At 51.0% G+C, this 19,195-nt stretch overlaps 1 protein-coding gene across 1 annotated transcript; it reads left to right on the top strand.

The window, feature by feature from the left end:
* The first annotated feature begins 4,850 nt into the window (after window positions 1–4,850).
* LOC105698479 (protein kinase C-binding protein NELL1) lies at window positions 4,851–18,439 on the top strand. Its single transcript, XM_023433710.1, has 15 exons — window positions 4,851–4,866; window positions 4,964–5,179; window positions 6,786–6,936; window positions 7,018–7,300; window positions 7,391–7,546; window positions 7,815–8,037; window positions 8,111–8,302; window positions 8,705–8,824; window positions 8,941–9,201; window positions 9,466–9,834; window positions 10,012–10,271; window positions 10,406–10,648; window positions 12,324–12,373; window positions 14,413–14,662; window positions 18,347–18,439. Exons 1-15 carry the CDS (start codon window positions 4,851–4,853, stop codon window positions 18,437–18,439), a joined length of 2,883 nt encoding a protein of 960 aa, XP_023289478.1.
* Window positions 18,440–19,195: the final 756 nt, after the last annotated feature.

Here is a 19,195-nt window from a genome sequence, read left to right as displayed (position 1 = left end):
CGACGAATGCGTTGCCTCGTAAATCGGCGCGTTGCAGGCTGACTCGCGAGTGTCGCAAAAATAGTGGAGCCTCGTAAAGTCTGGCGACGTTTATCGGGCCGAGACGGACGCTTGTCCTCCTCCTGTCTTCTTCGCCTCCTCTTCTTCGCCCTCCAGAGATCTCTTCCCTTCTTTCCCCTTCGTCTCGCCTCGTCTCGACGTGGGCCTTCTTGACCGAACCTCTTCCCGAGATCGTCAACTATTTTTAATACAAAGGAAACTCTAATTATTTCATCATTATTAAATAAATGATTATTTTATTTTGCAAAAAATGGGCGCATCGCTCGAACTTCGGGAGTACGAATGCGCGCTTTCCCACGCAGCGGGATTAAATCGTCCGTATCTGCGTATGCAAATTATTATGAATAATTACACGCACTTGCGAAGCCCGCATGCTCTTATCGCTCCATATTCGCTGCCTCGAGCACCGGTAAAATCGTCGTCGCCAAATCGGAGTCTTTCCTCAGGAATACAGAAATTGTGCCCTCCAAACTTATCTGCAACAGAAGTACGTATAAAATGTCGAGGAATCGATATATCTAAAATATTAAACAGGGAACGTAGCCTTTCACGCAAAGAGTGAGCCGATAGGCTGCATTTCCCTGCATTTCATCGAATATACATATGCGAGTCGGGTACCGTTCAATTTTTAAAGCGACCTTTTTAGCCACGGTACGGTAAATTCGATTCGTGAGGTCCAAAAGAGCAAAGTAGCGAAACGTTGGTATTTTTTAATGAAATGTTTGAAATACCAATGAGTATGTGCCCCTCGTCCAAAATATGGAGGTTTCGCTTCGACTCGTGGGAGTTTCGGGCATTTATTTTCTTTGGTCTATTTTTTATAAAAATGTCATGCGTTGCACGCATCGAGTGCACTTGGCGCTCGACATTGTCCCGTGAACCTGGAGGAGGTGTCGCGACTTCGTCTTTTCGCCCCCGCGGGATAACTTTTATCGGCAATTCAAACAGATCGTAAAACGACGAGGCACTTGGCGAGGCGCGAGAATTTATGTTTTCTCAGAGCGATAACCCTCTGAGATCAGCACGTGATAAACGCGAGATCGCGCGATTCGGGGCCTCCGTGTCTCTTGGCGCCCTCGTTGCTTGCATTACGGTTAACCGAGTATGCAATTATCGGCCAAGTGCGCCGTGGAATAACCAGGAGACTACGCGACCCGGTGTCGCTTTTGGCCTGAGATTTTTTACCCCGAGAAAAAAAAATGCATTGTACCAAAGAAATATATCATACCTCGGCGTCATGATTTGACCCCCGACAAATGATAGCATACGTGACTAGGTTCCATTTGAAATATGAATCGTAGGTTTTAAAAAAAGTGTACCCTCTTTTTCCCACGGGATTTACGCTTCCTTAAAGCTAGTCGTTTCTAGACGCATCCCTCATTTTTACGACGCATTTACAAATGGAGAACGGTATTTATGCTGAAAGCTGCACCGACGAGTTACGTAATGTCGGTTATTTCCGCAACGCTGGCCGAACATCTAGATGCGCGAAAGCTGCGATTTGTCCGGCGGGGGGATTTTCGTGGGGGCTTTTATCAATTTTTACGGGGGTGATAAGAGCACGGCGAGAGTTACGGGGAAGATACGAAATCGCGGTTATTTTTTAGGTCGCATCGTGGGACCATATTAGGTTGGAGCAAATACGGTGTCATGCCCTGGTGGGAATTCACCGGGTAAATATTTGCCTCCGAGGATACGTACGGTATTCATCCGCGTACTCTGCTCTTCAAGGTAATCTCGAAGGCACCAAGAACCATGGTATAAAATAAACCCCTGGCAGAATTTGTTAATTATTAAAAAGCGATGCCGCAAGTACCCCTGCCCTGAGAAAAAAAATTTCATCAGACCAAAGAATTATTTTGATAATTTCGCGGTCGCCTCGTCTTCGTCGTTTTATTCGTCCTCCGGGAACGTATCGTGTTTTCGTAATCCGCCAAATATTTTTCGCGTTTCATCCGGGATAATTCTTGTTCCTCCCAGCAGAGCCCGCTGGACAAACACGAAGCAATTCCTCGGGGAGGAAGTTCCTTGCTCCCCGAGGACGCGGCCATCCCGCGAAGAGGTCGCGATTTGGCCATGGCGGCATAAAGGAGCCTTTGATTGAGGAAGGAATTATCCTCGAGACCTCATCTTACTTCGCGAGCCGGACCTCGATTACCGGGCATCTCGTTAGAGTTCCGCTTGTCGCCTCGTTTTCGCTCTTCTCCGAGTCACACCCCTCGTGGAGGGCCTTGAACGACCTCGAAGAGCCACCCTGCAGCGCCCTTCCCGATGACCTGCCTCGTCCATTGTCCTCGACCATGGTCGACCTTGATCCCGAAGAGCGCCACGAGCGACGCCCTGGGTGGCGTCCGTGACGGCGTCGACGCTAAAAAGAATATATCAAAGTTACAATTTTAAAAGACATTAGAAATCTATAATATTTTATATACGCTTCGCCGGACAAATATCGGCAGTTTGGGTCACGGGGAGGGAAGGTCAGAAATTCGGAATTTCAGAAATTCCTACATTCGCAAGATCGCTTTTCAAGGTCCTCGTCTAGAGCTCCGACCTCCCCAAGGATCCAAATCGCTTCACTCTACGACTGGTTCATCCAGAAGACTCCCCCAGGTCGATCCGTGTACTCTAGCGATATTTTGACATCTTTAGTCGATTCGGCACGTGTCGTCCGCAAATCCGTCGCAACCTGAACGCCTCCGCTTCCGGACGAGCGTTCTCACGGCGATCGCGTGTCCACGCGTGCGATTTTTCGCCGCGTTGCAAAATCCCCTGGCGGGATTTTTCCCTCGGCGTTTTGGCCGCGACTCGACGCGGAGCGTCCGCGTTTTACGATTTCGCCGATCGCGGCGACGTCGACCGCAGCTCGCGTCCATCGAAGAGCATCGTCGACCGCTTTTACGAGGCGAGGAGTCCTCGTTTCGGGATATCCGGAGGGGCTGCGGTTCCCGGGACTAAAAATGGCAGAATTTTCCATCGTCCGCCGTCGAGCCGCAAGTCGTCTGCGAGGAACCCGCGCGGGTAACCGCGATCGTGGACGAGCGGCGGAGGGCCGATCGATGGGGCGTACTCCACGACAACGGGTTTCCTCGTAGACGGGACTCTCGTCACGGATCGATCGAGGGCGATATTCGTGCGAGATAGAGGGCCATTCTTCGAGGGACGCTACGTTCGTTAAGTGAAAAGAAAATACCGACCCCGAGCCGAGGGAATAAACGGGCTTTCGAGGCATCCCCAGCTATCCGACGCCCTTAAAAACCGTATCAAACCCATGAGATGCAATTGTCACCGCCGGGACTTTTTAGGCGACGCGAAGGGGCATCCAAGGCGTTCGGTTCGACTCCCTCGACCTGGATTTAATTTAATAAATAAATGCGTGTACAATTTTTCAAACGATTTGGTAAATCCATCTCGGGGGAAAGTGTCACGAGCGACAGTTCGGATTCCACTTTCGGGTCGCCTTAACCCCTCGAGCTGGAAAGCGACTCGTCGATGCCCTCCACCTAATCTCTGGTCTTAGCGTTAAGGCAAGCGAATTGTCGCGTCGTTAACATTTTTTACGCAAATAACTATCCACGTATATAGCGTGTTATTAGGTACTTAGGTTAATAAGGGGTTACGTGTAATGCCGGCCGAGAGGGTCCATTCGACGTGGCACCCCTTCGACCCAACGTAACCTCCACCTTCGACTCGCGAAGTTTACGGATAACGTCGCGCCGGTTCGATAGCGGCGCCGCGACGCCCGGCAGTCTGCCCCACCGGTTCCGTTCCGTTCCGTTCCGTTCCGTTCCGTCTCGTTCGGGCCGGCGACGGACCGTGCACGCGCTCAACGACACGCACCGTTAACGGACCGAAAGAGGACTCGACGCACGTGGCGAGCACGCGCGGCTCCGCAATTAACGCAAACGTCGAACGCGTGTCACCGGCTACTCTTGTCCGAATCAAAGGAACGCCTAAATTTCGACCTCTCACCCTAAGGAAAAAAAAGTCATTCAACGGAAGGATTATACTTTGAATTAACGAAATATTTCGTTCTTGTTCGAATTCTTGCCCGAATCAAAGGAACGCCTAAATTTCGACCTCTCACCGTAAGGAAAAAAAAAGTCATTCAACGGAAGGATTATACTTTGAATTAACGAAATATTTCTTTGGTACTGTTTCAAGAAATATTTATAATACGAGAAGGGTAAACCGAGACGGTACCAAAGTACCTTCGACGGTCGATACTCGGAGATCGATACCCGACGCCTCTAGTCTCGCTCTCCTAGAACTTTGAATAATTGCATGGTACTCGCGTTCGACCTTAAGCACCACCAATGCCATGGTTACGATGGCTCGATGCGACCGCGAGAACTCGCGAACTCGATCGAGAGGCTCTTCTCCTGGTGGCGCGACGAAAACCGCCTCCAGGATTTCCCAAAAAATATCCAGCTTTACCCTAAAATCATACAACCCATCGAACCACGGAACTATTTCTTTAAATAGTGCCGAAGAAATATTTCGGTTACTCGAAGAGTACTTTAATGAAATCGGACAAATTGGATGCGTCGTTTCCTCGAAATTCTGACAGCTTGTTCGAACGAAATAATTATCCTTTGAATTAAAAATATATCTCTTGTCCGTTAAAGTTAACGTTATCGCGCTGGGAGGACTCCATGAAAATCGGGATTAAAATCTGTCCCGTTGTCGCATTCGAAATCCACGTGAAGTCCGTTTTGCGTCGCCATGGAGACGCGTCGTTCCTCCATGGCCACGTGGGGGTCACTCCGTCATAATTACGTTATCCTGGTCGAATGCGGATCGAATCGAGTAGATTAACGAGCAACCGATAGACCCGTTGATCGCGGGTATCCCATGCCTCCGTGGAAGTTGAAGGAGAAACAATGACCGCCGATCGGTGTTTCAGTGTCGGGAGTGACCAAGGAGAAGGAGGAGGAGGAGGCCGCAGCTGCAGGTGGTCCAGGGGGGCTCGGCACCAGATCCAGGACCGGGACCGGGATCGGGGGAGATCCGGGAGGCGGCATAGACCTGCTGGCGGCGTTGCAGCTGCACAACACTTCGAGGCAGGGTGTCACGCAGGTGCCAGGGTTAGTCAGGCTGAAGCCTGCCTACTATCTTCAGGGTGAGTGGACGCAGGTTCGCGAATGACCCTCCTCCACCCTGGAAAGGGTCAATAATTCCCTGAGAAAAGAAACATCCATCGAATCGAAAAAATATTTTGTTCGTTCAAAGAATAATCATTTCGCTCCAATGAACTGTAATAGATTGGATGCAACGTTTCTTCGGGAATTACGACAATTTATTTGAGTGAATAAAATATTTCTTTGGTTTAATGAATTTTTTTTTCTCAATGTACAATATGTACGAATTTTATTGCAACGTACGTGCGCGTATTTTGCAACGATACGAGAGGTGATCGAGAGACTTACGAATATCGACGAGGTGCAGCGACGAGCTAAACCGTGGTAGGCTTGGTGTTGCAAACATTTTTGCCGATTTTGCTCGTTGCGAACAAGGTAAGACGCCCTCTCCTTGTCCTCTTTTAGCAGGCACTAGATCCAATTCGCGTCTAGATGTTTATATGTTGCCCTTAAAAGAAAAAGATTTGGGTTGTTCATTTAAAAAAATCGAGAATTATGAAAGTTCATATGCGGGGCTTGTCACGACAATTTAGGGTTCCCTACCTTTTCCTTTTTCTCTCTTTATTTTTCGCGTCGGTGAATCGACGTCGGGGTCATCGTCGACGATTAACCGGACCCATTGAAAACCTCCTAATGTACTTTTTCTTCTTAACCCGTCTGTCGGTGCCACTTTCCGATTCCGGTCCACCTTAATACCGGAAAAAAAAAAAAAAAAATCATTTCGGTGCGCTTACCGCGAGTAAGGCGCGAGGGTTTCAATTTAAATGAGGTTCTTAATTCATAGCGAACTCCGGTCTTCCCTAGGCATTGCCGCGAAAGAATCGATCCACACACAGTCCGCCGTAAGGCCGGAGACGTTAATACGAAATTCGGCTAGTCTCGGCAAGACGGTATTCGCGGAACGGGAGCGCAATCGCCGATAAGGTCGCGCCCTGCAATTACCCCATCTCCGGGGAATTCCCGACGGTTGCGTGATTTCTCGCGAGACCGGGTCCGAGGAGGACGAAAAAGGGAATTCGCCGAAAGATATTTCAATTACCGAGACCTTTGGCCCCCTCGTTCTCGCTTTCATGGAAACCGGTGAGGCTAATGAACGTTCCAGCGGACGCGGCACGCAGAGCCCCTTCCTGTCCGCTGGCGGTCGGTAAACGAGGTGTTCGCTTACCGGTGGATCACTCGCGTGTCCCCGAGCCACGTGCCATGCCGGCGTAATTACGCGTGGCCGTAGGTAATTACATACCCCGTGCCTCTCGTGCGGCTCTTAGACTCACGAAAGACCGCGCCGCCTCGTTTTATTACCGACGGTGTCGGATTACCCGCGGCGCGGCACGTATGAAATTCGAGCGTCGATTCTTCTTCGAGAAGCCCACGCGAAACGCGCGGCTATTGAGGGTCGATTAAACAGAAAAATCGACTCTCGAATGAGGAACACCCGAGCGGGCCGGAGAAGGTACGTGGCGCCATCTCTCGGGGAGCGCCGGAAGTTCGTAGCCACGCTCGCACGCATCCAACATGGACGTTCGGCGAATTCAAAACGCGGCGGAGGGCGTATTTTTTGAGATACTTTAATCTCATCTTTCTCTTCAGGTGAGGAGAGGGAGCTTCGGTTAAATGAGGCGAGCTTCGAACGCGCGGCCGCGCTACTCCGGCGGGTTCCGGAATTCACCGTGGCCGCGGCTTTGCAGCAGGAGGAGGCCAACTCTGGCACCATCATCGCCTTTTCTCACGGTAACAATAGGTGAGGGTCGTTTCCGAGGTATATATATGTATTAATTAATTATTTGCGGTATCGGACTCGAGCGAGAAATTTCACCGTTAGATACTTGGAGCTGCAAAGCAGCGGCCGCAAAGACGAGCTTCGTCTGCACTACGTCTCCCGGCGTGACGGAGCAGTGCACGTGGAAGCGTTTCCGTTCAGGCTAGCCGACGGAGCATGGCACAGAGTCGCCCTGAGCATAAGTGGCTCGCAGGTCGAGCTGCTGGTCGACTGCCATCCCCTCTACAGGCGACTTCTGCACCCGGGCCCGCCCGACACGAACTTCACTCTACCTCAGCTACAGCTCTGGGTAGGCCAGAGAAACGCCAAGCACTTCCTCTTCAAGGTACGGCTCGTCTTGGACGAGGTTCACCCCAAGCGAAGCATCCCGCAACGATAACACGTCGAACTGAGCCAATGCCATTTTGCGCCATAGGGTGCTTTGCAGGATGTTAAACTAATTCCGGGAGCCCACGGCTACCTCTCGCAGTGCCCCCAGCTGGATTCGTCCTGTCCAACTTGCGGCCAATTTTCCATATTGCAAAACACCGTCGAGCAGCTGATGCACAATCTGAACGAGCTGACTCGGAGGGTGGGTATTCTTCTCGAGGGAGGTGCCCCTAGAAAAAAAAATTAATGGACCGAAGCCATTATTTCGTTGAGATGAAAAATCGACCTCGTCGATTCAAAGGAATTTCATTCACTCGATCCGTATTTGATCGTAGAATTTTCTTGCAATTTCTTTGAGTCAGCCAATTATTTTTTTTTCGCGGTTAGTTTAATCATAAACGAAGCCAAAGTGCGGATCGACTTTGGTTTCTATGCGTCGTGCGGCTTTTTCATCCACGTCGTTCTTTCAGCTAGCTGCTGCAGAGGGTAGGATAAGTAAGGTAGAGGAGTGCGAGTGCCAAAAGTCTTGCCGCGCCAACGGGACGGTGCACGAAGACGGTGCTACTTGGGAAAAGGGCTGCCAACAGTGTTCCTGCGTCCACGGAGAGATCGAGTGTCGACCGACCCCTTGTGCGCCGGTCACCTGCAAGAACCCCGTCGTACCTCAAGGACAATGCTGCCCCGTGTGTCTGAGTAAGTCCGAGGATCCTCTCCGAGCGATAACCGTTTCGAATGCGCTAACTTGCTCGCTTACTTGCCGGTACAGAGCAGTGCTACTTACACGGAGTAATATACGACCACGGTGAGAAGGTCTCGCCGAAACAGTGCGTCGAGTGCGATTGCTTCGACGGCAGCTTCACCTGCCAGCGTTTCGACACCGAAACGAGGTGTCCGCCCCTTCCTTGCCCACCGAGCGAGCAGATAAGCGTCGCCGAGGAGTGCTGCAAATTTTGTCCAGGTACGCTCGACCTTTCCCGACGATGCTCGCATCCGCCGACAAGCTTTTCAACCCGCGGTGGCAAAAGGAGCTCCCACTTTCCACGTAAAAGCCTTACAATTCCTCGCCAAGACCCCATTTTTCAATTTTCACAATTGGTCAAGTCCTCTAAAAAATACAAGATAATCCCGGGAAATTATTTATCCACCGAAACACTTATTACTTAACGTTTTAAAAAATATCGAGGAATAAAAAGGACAAAACCACGACTCATGCGGCATATCGCGTACTCGAGTTGCGAGAATTACCGTAAGGATCGCGAGACCCAGAGTGGAGCTCCTTTTGTTCGCGTTCCTTCGTGCTTTGGGAGCTAAACATTGTATTTAACCCACTGTTTTTGTCTCGCTAACCTAACCTAACCAGGGGTGGATTACTGCGCGAAGGGCCACAAGTGTCATGCGAATGCATCTTGCCTGAATCTCCAGACCACCTACGCCTGCCACTGCGATATCGGTTTCCAGGGGGATGGTCATAATTGCCATGGTATATCTAACACGACTCACTTGCTAACATACCTAACGTCCGAAGATGCCCGCTTCGGCGGTCTTTCTCCCGCCATGTTTTAATCCGATTAACGATACGATCATTGGTCGCTCTAGACGTCGACGAGTGTAAACAGCAAGGCGGATCGGACGGCCACCATTGCAACGCCAACACGCGTTGCGTCAACGTCGTGGGTTCTTACACGTGCGAGTGCCTTCCGGGCTATCACAGGGTGGACAAGTTCAATTGCGCGGAGCTCGACGAGTGCGCGACAGGTCGGCATTCTTGCGACGAGCACGCGACCTGCTTCAACACCGCCGGCAGCTATTACTGCGTCTGCAAAGAGGGATACTCCGGAGACGGTTACACCTGCAAACGTGACGTATCGTTCCGGCAAAGCGAAACTCCTTCCTCTGATAAATCTGCAAGCGAATGAGCGAGAAGTTTACTTTCTATATCGAAGAAAAAAAAAAGTGAAATATTTCTTTGAACGGTACCAAAGAAATATTTTGTCAATTCGAAGAATAATTATTTTATATTAATGGGAATTATGTTGCATAGTATTTTTTAGAAAATAATTTCTTTTTCGCTCATTGTCCGTGCTACCTCGACTCGAGCTCACGTCTCTCTCCGATCAACAGCCGTTTGCAATCAAACCTGCCAGAACGGGGGAGAGTGCGTCGCTCCTGGGAAATGTTCCTGTCGTCGCGGCTACATCGGCAGCAGCTGCGAGCTCGACCTGGACGAGTGCGCCAGCGACCTGCACCGGTGCCACCAGTCCTCGACTTGCTTCAACATGCCGGGTTGGTATTACTGCCGGTGCAAGCCCGGATACCGAAGCGCACTCCACGACACTACTCAGGGTACCCAGTGCCTCGACATCGACGAGTGCAACGACCAGTCTACCGAGAGGAGACACACGTGCCACCCGACCGCAAGGTGTGTCAACACGGACGGCGGTTACCGGTGCGTCTGTCAGGAAGAACACGCTGCCCAGGACTGCAGGCTCAGTGAGTTCCCGAAGAGGATCCCCTTCGTCGTGCAGTGACGTAAAGGCGACAAAGCGTGCCAATAGTCTGCCTATTCGCTAACCGATCAACGATGCCTTCAATATGGAAGGCGCAGCACGCCTTGTCTCCTTTGCACGATCATCCAAAACATGGTCTTTTTATGTCATCTCGTTCCAGGTTGTTGGTTCGAGGGCAAAGAAGTCCAGAATGGCGAGACCCTGGCTCCCTCCGGGAACCCGTGCAGACGTTGCACTTGTACAGACGGTGTAATTACGTGCAAGGAGCCCACGTGTGACTGCAGCGTACCCGGCAGCCGCAGGGACAAGTGCTGCCCGCAGTGCGACCCCTCGGCCTCCTGCAGGCACCAGGAACTGCACCACCTCGTCTTCAGGAGCGGAGAGCGTTGGATTTATCAGTGTCAGACTTGCGAGTGTCTGGTAAGGCGATCGGCGCCAGGGGGTGGCAGATTTATTTTTTAATCGCCCTGGAAAACAAAAAAATCGGGGACTTTTGATTTTTAAAAGAGACCACGATTTTTATCGAGACCTCTTCGTTACGTTTGACTTTCCAGTACGGCGAGATAGACTGCTGGCAGATGGAGTGCCCGCCAGTGACGTGCTCGAACCCCGTCACCGAGGATGGCGACTGTTGTCCCCGCTGCGAGGACGACCCTTGCGCGAGGGAGGTCTCGGCCAACGGCACGTTCCTCGCCGTTCCCAACCGACCTCGACCTTGTAGCTACGCGGGCATCGTGCACGACAGTGGGAGCTCCTGGCAAGACCCCCACGACAAGTGCACCACCTGCGAGTGCAAGGTAAGGAAGCAGCCAGCCTGGACGCCGCCGAGCAGGAACCGGTCGAATCTCTTCGCTAGAGTCGACGAAACGCGTCGCCCGACCGGGAGCGAGGGACTCGAGGAAGATGAGGACGAGCCATTCGAAACGAGCGCCCGCTCGAAGGCCAGTATGGCCGTCATTATTCCCGTTGCGAGGGAGACGATCAGGATTCCTCTTCCCCGCAACGGCCAGAGTCTACGTAGTTCGCGTAGATGCTGTTTAGCGCGTCATCCCTGACGACCTCCTCCCTACGAAGGTCGACATCCCGTCTCGTTAAGTTGGATTCACCCTATCCAAGTATCGGTTCAAACCCGTGCCGATCCGACAAAACGTTGAATATTTCAACTAAGAATCTCGGTAGAGTTTCGTGCCAAATACATACATAGACGCGAAACACTGACCTAGTCATTATCTGCGATTTTTAGCCTGGCGCGTCAAACTGGACAGAGAATGTCGTTTTCTAATCCTGTGGAATGAGCAATGTCAACTCTGACCAGGTCATCGAGATTGGGAAATTGTTTGCGTTTCATGAGCTACGAGCGAAACCCAGTGGTACATTCAATACAGAATTATGCAATTTTAAATATTTCACGTCGCTTGGGCTGCTTGAAATTTCCCTGCCGGCATGGCACTATTTGCGAAATACGCATCGCGACGCACGTTCCAACGTTTTGTCGGATCGACACGGGTTTGAGCCGACCGCTGGATGTCGCGAATCGACCTTTCCTCTCTCCAATTGGCGAATTTCGCGAAATTGGAGCGAGAACACGAGGAAGTACATGCCACCACGACAGAGCATTCGTTCCATCCGTACAACTCACACGAACCCATATCGACGTACGACGATAGAAAAGACCCGTCCATCTTTCCCACTTGCCGTCATAAGTAGGTCGATCCTCGCCTTTGATACCTCGCGTCGTTATTATAATTTCCATTTGACTTTTCGTTGCGCACTCGGTGTGTACGACAGACATGGCTATGCGCTAATACCTCGATCACGCGACACTTTAACCGCTAGTTATCGTAAACACCGTGCCGTTGACGGTCGTAATTCTACGTCGAGTCAAGATTCAGGGGCGCCCCTAAGCTAGCCTAATTAATTTTCTTAAGTTGCCTGCTATTCCAAAAAACCGTGTCCACGCGTGGAGGTACTTCCCGCGCGGCGATCGATCACCGACAATAAACGTACCTCGAGGTTAAGATTAATCCTACGATCCGGTGGACACGGTTCGGCAGATAGTTCGAGCGATCGAGTCTCGACGACACCTTTCATGACTGCTGGCTCGCTTCTCTTTTTTCGAAGCTTTACCATCGATCGAGGCCATTGCCAGCAATTGCCAGTCGCGATCGAGAGTGCTTCGGGTCGGCCCTGCATGGATCGAATTTTGCTGTGGTCCCAGATTAACCCTCTGCAGTTTTTGCCATAACCACGTCGATCCAAAGTGCCTTGCCAAACGTCCCGAAGCATAGGAAACACGAAAGAAGGTGAAAGAAAGTACCCCAGCGGAAGCGAAACCCTCTCCATGGCCTCGAGGGCTAAACTTACGAAGACCATCGAGGCACGTTGGATCGACGACGCAGGAATGGAATTACTTGAATCGCCAATTTGTCCTTGCCCGTGAACTAACCAGCCTAACGATGGGTATCCTTGCAGGTGCCGTACTGCGCCCAATTGGTGAGCAATAGCGCGTGTTGTGTGCATCGGTAATCACATCACTTCTACCTCACCTATATCTTTACCTGTCTCTTTATTCTACAACTAATCGGGCTTGATTGCTTCGGTGTTGGCTTGGCTCGCTCGCTCGCTTGTGCTTAGTCGATTTGCGTTCAATTTCCCTCGCTTAGATGTCTCGGGATTATCGGTCTTAGATTACCTGCACATCCTTAAAGGTTAAGCCGGGGTACCTTGGGCAGCAACCCGTTCCAGTTTTGTGTGGGTCCAGATTTTTATTCTCGTCCAACTAGTCCTGGAATTGTATTCCTGCTAAGGGGGAGAGCTTTTTTTAAGCTACCGCCTCGATGGCGATATTTATTCCCCGATCTTGAATTTACTTTGAAATCCATTAAACGGTGTTATGCGCATGTAATCTGTACGCACGTACCTGGCTATGCAGTACCTTTTGTCGCCGAATGAGATACACCCATGTTTATTGATATTTCCTGAGTGCAACTCTTTTTAAGTTCAAAGGGCCGTCCTGTCGATTTCGCAGTCACCTGTCCAGGCCCGACGCATGACTCGCTCTCCCACGTTTCCCGAGCTTTCCCGTATCATTCGCGCACCGACACACGCAGCACACGGCATAAACACGCACGCACGCTCGCACGCAAAGATTAGAGACCGGCATTTCTCTCATCCCGGTCGACGACGCGGAACGCACGAGGAAACGCTCACACCGACCGCATCTTGGCACCGTCCTTGTCGTCAGAGATATGCGCGCGCACGCGACACGCAGTCGATTGCCTCCTCTGCACCTTCTTCGGCGGTTGTTGACACGCATCCGAGATGCGATAGAAGCACCAGGACTCTCTTTTGCCCTCTGTTCCCATGTTATCCGTCGACCTAGTGACGACTTTGGCGCAGAGACGCGCACCGTATGCGAAAAAGCGGTCCCGATTTCCTTAACCGCTGCAATGGCGCCCGCCGCCATCTTGGAATCACTTTTGCCGCGCCGACGGTAACGCCTATTGTTAACGTTGATTATTCATGAACGGGGAATATATTCCGTACACTTTTGAGTTCTTTGATGAAACGGATATTTCCGGTACTGGTTAACGCAATGCATTTGCCGTTTAAGCTATTCAATTAGCTGGAGATCTTGTTTCCGCAAAAGTCTCGCGTCATGGTCGTCCATAAGGCTGTAGCAAGCTTCGTCCGGACTCGATTCTTTCCGCCCTAACATCCATCGCATCTCGGCGAGCGTTAGAATCTAAGAAGATACGAGAGGGGAGTGGACATGCTCACGGTTACCGCATGCGTTCTCGAAGCAAGAATTGGAGGCCGCCGAATTGACCGTTCGCCATCTTGCCCGAGCGCGAAGTAGAAGATTAAAAAATGGCGGTTTATTCCTTGCTTCGCTCCGTAATGTCTATGCTCTCTTTCTGTTTGGATACTCCTAGACAAGTACCGTCGACCTATATTTATGAACATCGGTATATCATAGCAACTTCGAATAAGCCTTTTTCTCTGATAACTCATTCCGAACGGACGATGCGATGACACCGCACCTCCCCCATTATTTTTTCAATTATCAAAATATTTCTTTGCATCAACGAATCGTTTTTCTCGGGTTCAAGAATACTGAGAAAAAATAGGGCTACCCCTTGCCACAACGTTTTTTTAATGTTACGCATTAACCTATTTTGAAACGTTAGCTCTTACACCAGGAAAAAAAATTAAATGGCTGAAAAAAAAATATATATCGTTGCCTGGATCATATATACTTGGAAGAAACAATTATTTTGTCGAGAAGAAAGAAACCATTGTAGTTTTAAACGAATTTTGTTTACTCGATCTGACACTTCTCTGGGCGTATTTAATCGAAGGATTTTGTCGTCGCGACGTACATATCCTCGAGTAAAGGAATTTTTTCTCTCAGAGTCCACCTCTGAAAAATGAGGCCCCTATTTGTTTCTCAGTTGAAAATTGAACGAAGCGAGTCATAACTAAAGGTCGACCCGAACACCGAAGCGACTCGCGCAGGAGGTTAAAAAGCCCCGACTAAACCCGTCCGGTCTCTCCGCAGGACGGGCAGCTCTGCTGCAGCTACGATTACAGCTGCGCTGGCGATCTGGGCGCTGGGCCGGGGCCAGGGCGCCCGCTGGTCGCCGGGACGCTGGGCCTACCGGGTGCTGCGAGGTCTACTGAGGCGGTGGGTGCACCGGAAGGAGCGGTACCAACGGTCCCCTCGTCCCCAAGGAGCGCCACCCTCTCGCTGGAGCCCCCTGCGAGAGACCAAGCCGCAGGCGCAGGCGCTCAGGGCGACGGCGTCGCGCGTGCTGCGACGACGCCGCCACCGTCGGCGTCGCCGGCGACGGGCGTCGCCGCGAGGCTGGGCCGGCGGGGCGGCGCCCTGGTGGCTGTTCCCGCGGACTACCTGGCGGGAGCGGGCTCGGCCCCCGACGCCACCTGAGCCGCGACGAGCGCCGCTCGCGGACGAGGAAGAAGAAGAAGAGGAAGAAGCCAGAGTGACACGGCAAGGCATTCCACGGGCGGGGGCGTAACGTCCTCCTGAGGGAGACTCGGAGGGTCCGCCTCTCTCACCGGCACTCCTATGCGCTACTCCTACGCGAATCTCTAGTACATTATTGCGAAGAAGCCGCGGATGACCCTACACGAGGACGCGCGTCGCGTCGACTCGCTCGACTCGCTCGACGCGACCCGACCACTACGACTACATTCCTCCTTAACTAAGTAGCTACTAATTGCGAGGGACGCTCCGGGCCCACCGACGCCCGGAGTCGGTAGATTTAAACGAACTCCAGGCCAAGAGCCGTTAAAACGAGTATCTCGCAATACGCACCAGAGAATTATCGGTAATCGTTTGTTCGATGTGCAATAATTTTAATGGTAACACCGCTTAATTTATAATCGAGTAACAGGGCGTCGGGACGACCGAGGCGGCCCGGGACGACGGAGCGAGGAGCGGGGGGCCGCTGCGCCCGGTCGGCCGGTCGGCCGGTCGCCGAGGACGGAGTCGCACGACTTCCCCGGAGGACGGAAGCCCGGGGGCAAATTCTAGTCAACCTATTCTAGGAATCGGAGGATGCTTTCGCGACCCGGCGGTCGCTCTTGCTTTCCGCTTCGAAGAGGCCGAGCCAAGGCACGTTCCGCGGCCCGGCTCCGTGGTGTCGCGGGAAATGGAAACGAACGGTCGGAAGTCCGCCGGATAATCGATCCCATCGTCCGATCATTTTATACGAAAGCCGAACGTCCGCGGGCGCCATCGTTAACTCGCGAGATCCTGGAGAACGTTACCCCAGGATACGCGGGCCTATGGATTCGCCAAATTGTCGGATGATTACTTTTACCAATTTTTCAAACCGTGTTATCCCGAAATTATTGTAATGCCTCGACACCTAGTTGCGCGCTTTCTCGTGGCACCGCGGAACGACTCGTTGCGAGTTGTCGGGAATCTTTGTCATTTCCTGCCAGGGAGAAATTCGTCGGTCGGGAGTCCATCGCTCGCGGGAATATCGAATATCGAAGGGTTGCGGCAGTCGTGCGATTTTCTACCCTCTGCGAGAATCTCGAGGCGCGAGCGTAGCGATCGCGAAAGACTCGAATCCGGATCTCGCAAATCCCGGAGACCTTTTCCCGAGAGCCAGGAAATTCGGTCCGTCACTTGAGGAACTCTCGTCATTTATCGAAAGGCCTAAACGAGGAATATGAATATTTCATAGAATTTAGTAAAATCAACGATACCATTGCAAGCTGTATCACCCTTATAAGTAATCGCGTTAACATCCGGATAATCGCAGATAAATAGCGATAACGTCATCAGCCGAATTTATCTCGAGAATGATACTAGAATTATTTGCAAAAACCAATGATCTCGCGGGGAGTAACTTCTTCCACTCTAAACGATTTCCCCGATTTTTTGCGAGACTCCTTCGAACGTCATCCTCGTTATAAGTGCTCCGAAAAATGGAGGGGTCTTTCGCAACCGTCTATGCTTCGCCTCGGCCCGTACTGTACGTATTTGTATATGCATATTTGCGAAAGAAAACGTAGTTCCTTTACGAGCCGCTCGGCGGGATGAAATGCGCATTCCTCTCGACGCGACGTCGACCGGTCAGAAATCCCTCGCGAGAGGAAAATCTGAACCGAAACCTCGCGAACTCGTAAACGAAAAAGAATTTCGCGACAAGATCCTTCGACACTCCAAGCAACGTAAAAATACAGCAGCGAATAGCGGAAGGAAGCGATCTGGCGAAGGTTTCTAGAACCGAGACCAGGTTTCCTTAATTCGCTTAAGGTGACACGAAAGTGACATCGGAGTCGTCAATATGACACTTTCCTCAAAACTGAACAAACCGAAACGCTTGAAATTTTCCCCCCTTCATATGGGGACCCCGAGAAAGGTCTCTACGCCCATGAAATTTGATTTTTTTTATAAAAAAAACCATTTAAAATGTCAATAAATAAATTGTAAAAAATTGAAATTTCACGGGCGTCAGGACCTCCCCTGTAGTCTCCACGTTCAGGTTGCGAAGTTCGAAACGATTCGGTGCCCCCAAGTCGGGAAAGTGTCACAAACGTGTCTTTTTCGGTGCCACTTTCGCGTCGCCTTAAAACGTCGACCGGTCGAAATCGCATCGGGAATAAAGCGAAGGAAAAGGGAAAGGAGAAGAGGCGCGAATTGGACCGTTCGGAGATTCCGAGGGATAAGTTTCGATAACGCGACCAGAGAGCGGAGAAAAGAAGCGAGCCAAGGCGTGCCGAAAAGATGCTGTTGCTCTAATGTATATAGTCCGTGTACATTAGTTTTACATATAGGCGCAATACACAGACGCGATAACGATTATAGCGATAACGATAACGATATTAAGGATTGCTACGAATCGACGAGGGGCGGTGAGGGAAGGCGCTCGGGAAGGATCGGAGAAGGATCGAAGAAGGATCGACCTTCGAGGAGGACGCCGAAGATATCCGGGGACGATGATCCTAGACATCTGCGAGGGGGCGATCGGCACCAGGAGTGCGAGGGAGTCGCGGAAACCGAGTTAACCGTGTTAACGAAATATGTAGGGCGTACCTAGCGCGCACGCACTTGGCACAAACGTCGGAGAGTAGCGATATCTAAGCGTTAAACTAGTTCTGCGTTCGGTTCGCGTAGGTACGTAGGCAGATTCGAAGATAGGCGACGTAGACGGATAGCTAGGCACCCGACCACGGCCGGCGGGAGGGAGCGCCAAGGTCCTGGGGCGAGTTTTTCGAATGCGTACCGATTTTTTTCGCATACGAATGAATCCGCATGAAAAACTCCGCATTACAAAGTCGTGCACGAGACTGTCAATTTCGCATGCGAACGTCGATCGTAAACGGTCGAGAATCGTCCCAGAGACCCGATAGTCGAGTTCGTACCGATTTCTTTCGCATGAAAAATTCCGCATTTCAAAATCGTGGACGAAACCGTCGGAGCGAGTGGAGACCTCGGGTCGATGAGAGAAATCATTAGTTGACCGAAACAAATATACATTGTCGACGTACATATTGCCGCCTGAACCGTATATAATTGCAAGAAACGCTTATTCCGTTGAGAAACAAAAAATTGATATCGTTGATTTATATGAATTTTTGGTGTGAATTTAAATGAAATCGATCGCAGGATTTCGTTTCAATGTATATTTCTTCGAGTGAACCAATTTTTTGTTCTCGGGGCAGCGAGGAGACATTGTAGCGTATCGATAGGATCGTCAGCGTTGTCACCGCCGCGACTACGTACCCGCCTTAAGGCAGCGAGAATCGCGACTACGACCTAGAGCTATTGCTAAAAGTACACCACCGATGCCGCGAGTTACCGCGGCCGTTACTAATGTACTTCCTACTACTATAACTACTACTTGGTACTAATAAATCGCCACTAGTGCTGCCCGAATGCGCGGGGCGCCGCGACGCGCCGCGCCGTTCTCGTTACCGTTACCGATACCAAGCGACGACGCTCTTTCTACTATTAGGCACTACTACTCGAAAATACCAATGCTACTACTACTATTACCGCTACTACTAACCACTACTACCACTACTACCACTACTACCACTACTACTAATACTATTACGACTACTACTCCTACTACTAATCGTCTCTAAAACCGCCACCACTCGACGCTTCCCCCGATCGATCCAGCGAGGATCGATACACCTCGATGTCGGTATCGACGCTTCGCGTCTCGCAGGCGCAAGCGTCGGATCGGCCAAAGAATTACGGAGTTTTCCATAGAAGCCCAGGGCGCGCGATTTTCGACGTTTAGTAAGCTAACGGACCAATGACGGCGCTGCGATCGTCCCTCTTTCTCTTATGGCGGGGCATAGCGGATTGCGCTCGTTCCTCGTCTTTTTCGCGGTACCCTTTTTTCTGCACGGAGAAAAAAAATCCATTCAGACACTTTTTTTTTTCTCAGCGTATGCGCGTCTCTCTTCGACATAAATATGATACCGTTGGTTAACCCCTCGTTGTACTTTGACCGGTCTTACTCGTAAAAAAAATTTCAGACCGAACACGAACCGAGTCGGACTCGTGATCGAAATATCGGGTAAAACGAATTTTCCCGTTCTGGGAAAATTCTTCCTCGCCACTTTGGCTCGTTTTCCGAAAATCTCTACGGACCACTTTGGTCCGTTTGGCGAGCGTCGCTTTCTGCCGTTTTGGCTCGGATTTTGAGGTGCTAATTTGTATGACAACGGGTTAACGAGACGAGATATTTATATTTTACCTTCACTCCTGGCTTGTCCGCCATGTTTTAGAATATCGGAAGTTAACGTAGGGTCTAAGTTTCTATGGGATTCTTTGAATTCTTTGGGTCGCC

The sequence above is a fragment of the Orussus abietinus genome, unplaced genomic scaffold, assembly GCF_000612105.2.
Source record: "Orussus abietinus isolate OABI.00-Male unplaced genomic scaffold, Oabi_2.0 scaffold58, whole genome shotgun sequence".
Classification (NCBI taxonomy): Eukaryota; Metazoa; Arthropoda; class Insecta; order Hymenoptera; family Orussidae; genus Orussus; species Orussus abietinus.
The sequence above is the reverse complement of the archived record's forward strand: the minus strand, read 5'-3'. Positions and strand labels throughout refer to the sequence as shown.